An 8,442-nucleotide genomic window follows, 5' to 3' on the forward strand; every position below is an offset into this window, starting at 1 on the left:
GCACCGCCCCCCCCCCCCCCACCCCCGACCATGGAACTCTGAAATAAGGCTCTTTCATTCCCTTAACAGTAGTCAGAATTAATTACTGCTGAATATGAAGTGAGCCACAAAGATGATTCTTTCCTTGCCTCTCGTCACCTTTGATTATGTAAGTCCATTATTAATTTTTTTACAACACTCTGACTTTTCTGAAAGGTCATGGGAATTTAAAAATTGAATGGTAACTCCTAATATTACATTCCCTTAAATAGCTACAAATTTCATTTCTTCTATATCCATTTCAGCTGTTTAAAATTCTTCCTCCTTTCAGTAGTAACCATGTTTCCCTAGAGGAAGCGGTGGGAGAAACAACTAGCAACAAAACATTTCTATGTTAAAAATTTGAAAAAAAAATTTTGAGAAATGCAAAGTTTAGAATTAACCAAGATTCTGTTCTGAAAGAGGGTCTTGGAGGTGGCTGGGCAAAATACTTCTTTTTCTTTAAATTAATTTATTTATTTGTTTTTGGCTGTGTTGGGTCTTCGTTTCTGTGCGAGGGCTTTCTCTAGTTGCAGCAAGCGGGGGCCACTCTTCATCGCGGTGCGCAGGCCTCTCACTATCGCGGCCTCACTTGTTGCGGAGCACAGGCTCCAGAGGCGCAGGCTCAGTAGTTGTGGCTCACGGGCCTAGCTGCTCCACGGCATGTGTGACCTTCCCAGACCAGGGCTCGAACCCGTGTGTTCCCTTGCATTGAGCAGGCAGATTCTCAACCACTGCGGCACCAGTGAAGCCTGCAAAACGCTTCTTAAGCGGCCTGTGGGACCAAAAACTCCCAAGTGGAGCAACACTGCCACCTAGAGGTTGGAAGTCTCAAATTCGCACAAATCCTGCCTTAGGTTTTTCACTAGAGGCTACTATATACACCAGGGAGGGCCTGATACTAACAGATTTAAATCTATCCGTTCTTTTACCCTTAGGAACCTACTGTGTGAGAGTAAAATATATATCTCATGGTTTTTACCAATAATTCCCTTGTCAGGAAATAATTCTTAAACAGAAGGCCAGCCGGCCTTAAAGCAGAAAAAGCAACATGGAAGTCATCTGGAGACCTGGGCCCCAGACCAAAATCGCCCACCAACAGGGTGGGGGATCTAAATAAGATTCTCAAAATGTCCAGGTTTCTGTAACACTTCATCTGAGAAAAGGTCCGTAGACCTGAGGGAATCTCGATGCCCAGGCGCAGCTGAGAACCTCAATAAAGAGTATGGTGGGAGGAAACCAAGATGCTTTGTTTCACTGGTTTTTGAAAGGATAGAAAATCAGTCATCCTTTGTCTTGATAGTATCATTTAACCAAACATGGTTTCTAATAGTATTTTAAGAGTAGTCATCATATACTGCTGTTCATTCTAGTTCAGTTTTTATTTAGCTGTCTTCCAGAGATCAAGGTAATAATTTCATCTTAGAGCCATGTGACTGCATTATTCTATGAGATTTGCAGGACTGCAATTGCTTATTCAAAACATTTAGCACCAGATGTGCTTTAAATTCAGAACTTCTTGGCTTTTAGAAGAGTAATTTAGTAATATACTAAATGTATAAATGTATAAAATGTAATATCCCCATCAGAACTGGAACAGGACCTCTGGAGCAAAACATAGGAATATTCACATTAAGTAGAATAAATAAAATTATAAATCACTTCATGGTCTAGTCAGTTCAGGTTTTACAACAAAAAACAAAACAAATGAATAACAAAACAATAACAACTTCTTGATAAAGGATTATAAGCCTGTGGTTGATTGAGGTCTAAACTCCAGTGTAGGAAGAAACAGAAATGCAGTTACACCTCACTGATCTATAGCATCACCTAGAAATGTTTCATATAAGTTGAGTTTTGCAGATTAATGAAATTTATTTACACATTTTAGACAGTTTTATCCAATTTGTTACAAATCTTTCTAAAATATCCCTATTCTTAGTGACTCATACACCATGAACATTAATTATTATACTGTATGGCAAAGTGGCAGTGTCATCAATTCTTATTAAAGTTAGAGATATTTGTCCCTAATTAAATGGCTCCAGCTATGTTTTTATGAGTTCTTTCTTCTTTTAATGGTTTTTAATGCATCCTCCTTGGCTGTGAGACTCACTTCTTACTTCTCCCTAACCTTAAATAATTACTGAAGGCAATAATAATTATCAAATAATTACTAAAGACAGATGGCAGTTATCTTAAAACCACTATTTTTATATGAATTACAATGAGATTTTTATATAAAAGATCCTGGTGGAATTAAAAGTAAGACCCAGACATCATCATCATCCTTTAAGAGAAAAATTCTGGGGTTTTTTTGAATTTATATATATATATATACACACACACATATATTTATTTATTGAGATATAATTGATATATATTTGTTTCAGGTGCACAGAATAAGGATTCAATATTTTTATATATTACAAAATAATCACCACAATAAGTCTAATTAACATCTATCCCCACACATAATTACAAGATGTTTTTCCTATGATGAGAGCTTCTGAGATCTGCTCTTCAGGAGTAAATGTGAAAGTGTACATTTAACAAGTACTTTTTTGAAGCAGACTCACAGGTATAGAGAACAAACTAGTGGTTACTAGTGGGGAGAGGGAAGGGGGAGGGGCAACAAAGGGGTAGGGGATTAAGAGGTACAAGCTATTAGGTATTAAATAAGGTACAAGAATATATTGTACAACACAGGGAATACAGCCAATATTGTATGATAACTATAAATGGAGTGTAACCTTTAAAAATTGCGACTCACTGTATTGTACACCTGTAATTCACATAACATTGTACATCAACTATACTTCAATTTTTTAAAAAGAGAAAAAACTAACAAGTGCTTTTACCTCTAAGGAATAAAATGATAGTCTTCCTTCAGTTTACACAAATTCATACTCTTTTCATTGAGTCATCTGAAGTTCCCAGAAGTTGGCATATCATTTCATTCTTCCATGACTTGGCATTTTAAATAGAGTAATTCTATATGCAATGTCTGGGCTTCCCTGGTGGTGCAGTGGCTGAGAATCCCCCTGCCAGTGCAGGGGACATGGGTTTGAGCCCTGGTCCAGGAAGATCCCACATGCCACAGAGCAACTAAGCCCATGCGCCACAACTACTGAGCCTGTGCTCTAGAGCCTGCGAGCCACAACTACTGAGCCTGCGAGCCACAACTACTGAAGCGGGCGTGCCTAGAGCCCGTGCTCCGCAACAAGAGAAGCCACCACAACGAGAAGCCTGCGCACCGCAGCAGAAGAGTAGCTCCTGCTTGCTGCAACTAGAGAAAGCCCGTGCGCAGCAACAAAGACCCAACGCAGCCAAAAATAAATAAAATAAAATGCTATGTCCTTCCTTCTAAATTCAGCAAACTCCCACTCATCCATCAAAACTCAGTCCAAGCTCCTCTCCCACAGGAAGCATCTTCTGATGCCCTCCCCTCCAGGTCTGGGTTAGCTGTGCCCCCTGTAAATGCCTCTCGTCATTTATCCCCAGCAATAGTTGATCTACCTTCCTGTTTTGCACACTGGAGGTTACTCTCTGCCTTCAAGTGTTGTTTGGTCTTTAATGCAACTTTTTGTGCCCAGAACCTATCACAATGCCTAACACACGATAAAGGCTTACTATTAAATGATTAAATGCATGAAAGAATATGAGTAAATAAGTGATTACGGTAAGAGCAAAAACGTTTAACTGTCAAAAATAAGACTTCACAACAGCAAAAAGGTTGTTAGGGTCTCCTTGTGTTTACTTCATTCATGCCATCCGGCCTGTGCTGGACTGGCAGCGTGCCCCTTCCCTTGAATGGCTCAAACTGCACTAGAATGAGTTGTCATCTCTGTTGGGCTGTCCAGAGTGCTCTTGGCTGTTTACTGGCTCAAATGCTCCAGAGACACAAAGGAGGGATGGATTCCCTGAGTGGCAGTTGTTGAGCAAAACTATAGTTCCCAGGCAGCAGGGAGCCAGTGAAGGTTTAGCAGCCAAGTAGCATAATCAGATCTGCATTTTAGAAATAACCTCCTGGTGGTAGTTTGGAGGATGGATTGGAAAGAACAGAAATCGGAGGTGGGAAAGCTAGTTTGGTGGTTGATACAGTTACCCAGGTGAGGAATGCAGTTAGAGGGAAAAAGGGAAAGGTTTTCTTTTTTTCTTCTTTTCATTTATTGTATTTATTTCTTGACATATAGTTAGCTTATAGAAAAGATTTTTGAAGGAAGAGTTGATAACACTAGATGACTATTATAATCGGGGAACAGATTCATATAGAGAAAATAAAAACTATTCTCTGGTCATTCTAGATGATACTAGATTCAGATATTGGTTTAAAAGTTTCTAGGCTATTCTTTCTAGATCCTAAAATAAATTTCTGTGATTAGATGATTAGTTGACTTCCAAAATAAGTTTCATTTAAATATATACAAAGCCAACTGGCATAAAGGAAAGGAGTGCCTATTGGGGAAAAAAAGATACTTCATTAGAATTACAAAAACTTGAAAGCACTCACAGAAATGAAGTTAATAAAATTCTTCTCCAGGGAACTTCATGCATATGTTACCTGTACACACATTGCATTCTTTTATACCCTCTTTGATCTTGGGAAGATATTCATAAGGTAGTTACAAATATATTAAAGTTACCCTGACTTGAAACATAAATGTTAATCGGTGGTTCTTCTGAAGCTAATTGTGTATGCTGCTCTTTTTCTGGCACTTATTAACAGAAAAGAGGGCAGCTACCTAATGTTACTAAGTTAGACGTTACATAAAAATGTTTCTCCCAGTTGCTTAATGATAACCACTAAAATGTGGGCATCTCATTTACACAGGTGCGGGTGTTCATCAACCAGTTATATCAGCCAAATTTGGAGCGAGTGATCAGCAAAAACCCAGATCTGCAGGCCATCCGAATTGCTGCTGTGAACCCCATCCTGGATCCCTGGATATACATCCTCCTGCGGAAGACAGTGCTCAGTAAAGCGATAGAGAAGATCAAATGCCTCTTCTGCCGCATCGGGGGTTCGCGCAGAGAGCGTTCGGGGCAGCACTGCTCAGACAGTAGAAGGACATCCTCTGCCATGTCCAGCCACTCTCGTACTTTTTTCTCCCGGGAGCTGAAGGAGGTCAGCAGCACGTCTCAGACCCTCCTTTACATGCCAGACCTCAGTGAAAATAGCCTTGGAGGCAGGAATTTGCTTCCGGGTGTGCCTGGCATGGGCCTGAGCCAAACAGACAGCACATCACTTAGGACTCTGCGAATATCAGAAACCTCAGACTCCTCACAGGGGCAGGACTCAGAGAGTGTCTTACTGGTGGACGAGGTTGGTGGGAGTGGCAGGGCTGGACCTGCCCCAAAGCGGAGCTCCCTGCAAGTCACATTTCCCAATGAAACACTGAACTTGTCAGAAAAATGTATATAGTAGTGAAGGAAAGAAATACAGCACTATTTCTGGAAGCTTCTATGACCCTGTGCAATAGACACATAAGTGAACTCTTTAGCCGTGCTCAGAAGGGCCCTCTTCATTCAACAACGCACAGTAGAGAATATCCTGGCTTTTGGGCACTTTTCAAACAATCAAGTTGATTCCTATGGGTCCCGAGGTCTGAAGCACATTGGTTGCCATCTCGCTATGATACAGGATTTCGGTTACAACTTGATGGCTGGGAAGACGTACCCTCAGTTTTTCTACTTGATAGGAGGATGGCATAAGTTTGCTATTTTCATAGCATCAGGAGCTTTATATCTGGCACACAGCAGAAGGCCAGGTACAGAAGGGCTCTATTCCAATAAACTAGGAGGACTATCTTATGGATGATTTACGTGTCTCACTAAAGCATGAAATGTGAATTTTATTGTTGTAAATATGATTTAAGGTATTTAAAGTATTGTCTTCTCTGTGAGAAGGTTTATTGTTAATACAAGGTATAATAAAATTATGGTGACCCCTCTCCCCCTAGTATAACCAGCTGAAGTTGCAGATGTTAGATATTTTTCATAACCAAGTTCAGGCTATGGTGTTGAAAATTCACAGTGAGAGTCATATCTATAAAAAAGATAAATTTTTAAAAGAAAGAGGTTAGCACTATTAAAGGAATAAAGCAAAATACTATTGAAGACACGAAAATTACAGGCCAAAATATTAAAGTTCTTTCTAAGCTATGTGTAATACATAGTAAAAAGCGTTTAGTGATGCTGCATGCATTTATCCAGAAAACTGTGATTTCAGGAGAACCTAACATGCTGATCAATATTTTGTATTTCTGTCCTCTCTAGCTGGTACTTTTTAAAATGTAACAAATTTTAAAAAGTGTTTAATAAGTAAGCCATAATTGAAGTGTATAATATAAAAATAAAAAGTCTAAGCAGCTTGTTTTCCCCCCAGAATTGTGCATAGTTTGTTTCACTTTCCTAAGGAATGATCTAGAATATTCTTTAAAATTTAAGAGAAAGGCAGATTGCACCATGAAGGGCTTTACTTGGAGGCGTGGAAGGATTGGTTAAATTAGCCTTTCACAGATGTCACAACAGAAGGGGTTCAGAAATTGGGCATGTAAGGGTCATCTTTTAAAAGTTTTGTGTTAACGCCCAGTAATGCTGTACACATATTTGAAGGACTTTCTCAAAGAAATATTAAGCATGTTTTGTTGCTTAAAGTGTTTTTGTGAATTGCTTGGTTGTAATTAAATTGAGCCTGACAGTGATGTGGTTTTAAGCAGTTGTACCAACTGAAATTATTTTGGAGATTATAATAAATAAATACACTCAGTCTGAGTTCCATATCATCAGTTTTGGAAAACTTGTGTGATTTTTGTGTGTTCGTTTCAGGTCATCTTTCATCTTTTTTAATTGAAATATTAAAAATTTTTTATTTTAAAATAATGTCAAAGGTAAAGTTACAAGACTAGCACAGAGCCTTGGATCCACTTAATGAAGATGGGCATTTAGAAACCAAGATCTGGCTGCAAAGTGTACTCAAAATTACCAGTCGATGGATAGTAGGGGAGACAGAATTATGCTTAACTTACTTGCTACATGTGAAGTATCCAAATACTTAATATTAAAAAATTAGCATAAACTTGTGACCCTTCCTACCTGTTAATTCTCTAGATCAGTGCTTTTCAAACTCTAGCATGCATCACAGTCATCTGCAAGTCTTGTGAAAACACGAAGTTTCTGATTCAGTAGGTCTGGGGTATATCCTAGGTGATGCTGATGCTGCCAGTATTAGAACACACTGAGTAGCAACAATCCCCAGGAGTGAGGTTATGATTTTTTTTTTTTTTTTGCGATCTTTTTAGAGAGATTTTTGGATGATATCAGAAAAGCTAGACTGTCATCTTCACAGTCCTGATGGCTTAGTGATTTTCTGCTGAGGGAAAAAGGAGATCTGGCTCTTTCTATTTTACCAATGAATAGGAAACAATGTTTTCAGAGAATATTTTACTTGTGAGAGAAGTTTTGTTTTTCTTCCATGTATATGGACAATGGGACAACATCTAAATTTACGTATAAATGAATATATATATTCATCACCCATGTTCATGGAGGAAAAACAAAGCCTCATGCAGAAGTTGGCATTACTAATAGTCAAGGCATAATCTCACTCATCCTTTACTTCAGGTTCACCACCCAGAATGCTGATTCTGGCTTATTCTTTTTTTTAAGTGGAATACAACTCACATATAATCAAATTTGCCTTGTAAAGTACTGTGGCGTATTCATAGAGTGCAACCATTACTCCTAATTCCAGAACACATTCATCATCCCCAGAAAACCACATACCCATTTGCAGTCACTCCCAATTCACCTTTCCCCTAGACCCTGGCAACCACTGCATCTCTATGGATTTGCCTATTCTGGACATAAATGTAATCATACAATATGTGGCCTTTACTGTCTGCATAATATTTTCAAAGTTCATCCATGTTGCAGCATGAATCAGTACTTCATTCCTCATTTATGGCTGAATAATATTTCATTGTGTGAATATACCACATTTTGTTTATCCATGCATCAGTTGATGAGCATTTGGGTTGATTCCATCATTTGGCTGTTATTAATACCGCTGATAGCCACAGTTGTGTACAAGTATTTGTGGTAACATATTGTTTTCAATTCTCTATATACCTGGGAGTGAAACTGCTGGGTCATTTATTAAGTATATATTTAACTTTTTGAGGAACTGCTGAATGTTTTCCCCAGTGACTGCACCATTTTACATTCCCACCAGCAATGTACAAGCGTTTCAAGTTCTTCACATCCTCACCAATACATGTTATTGTCTTTTTAAATTATTACGGTCATCCTAATGGGTATGAAGTGGTGTCTCACTGTGGTTTTGATTTGCATTTCCCTAGTGACAAATGATGTTGAGAATCTTTTTTATTATTTTTTTAAATGGTAATTTTATATATATAT

At 38.5% G+C, this 8,442-nt stretch overlaps 1 protein-coding gene across 3 annotated transcripts in view; it reads left to right on the top strand.

Annotated features, from left to right (window-relative positions):
* PTGER4 (prostaglandin E receptor 4) overlaps positions 1-6,809 on the top strand; it is a 14,155-nt gene extending 7,346 nt beyond the window's left edge. For all 3 annotated transcript variants that reach the window (XM_024754599.1, XM_024754600.1, XM_024754601.1), the window contains exon 3: positions 4,853-6,809. In XM_024754599.1, coding sequence (XP_024610367.1) covers positions 4,853-5,443 — 591 coding nt within the window. In that variant the 3' untranslated portion in view covers positions 5,444-6,809. The remainder of the gene's footprint in view (positions 1-4,852) is intronic.
* Positions 6,810-8,442: the final 1,633 nt, after the last annotated feature.

This window comes from Neophocaena asiaeorientalis, unplaced genomic scaffold (genome assembly GCF_003031525.2).
Source record: "Neophocaena asiaeorientalis asiaeorientalis breed wild unplaced genomic scaffold, Neophocaena_asiaeorientalis_V1.1 scaffold229, whole genome shotgun sequence".
Taxonomy (NCBI): Eukaryota; Metazoa; Chordata; class Mammalia; order Artiodactyla; family Phocoenidae; genus Neophocaena; species Neophocaena asiaeorientalis.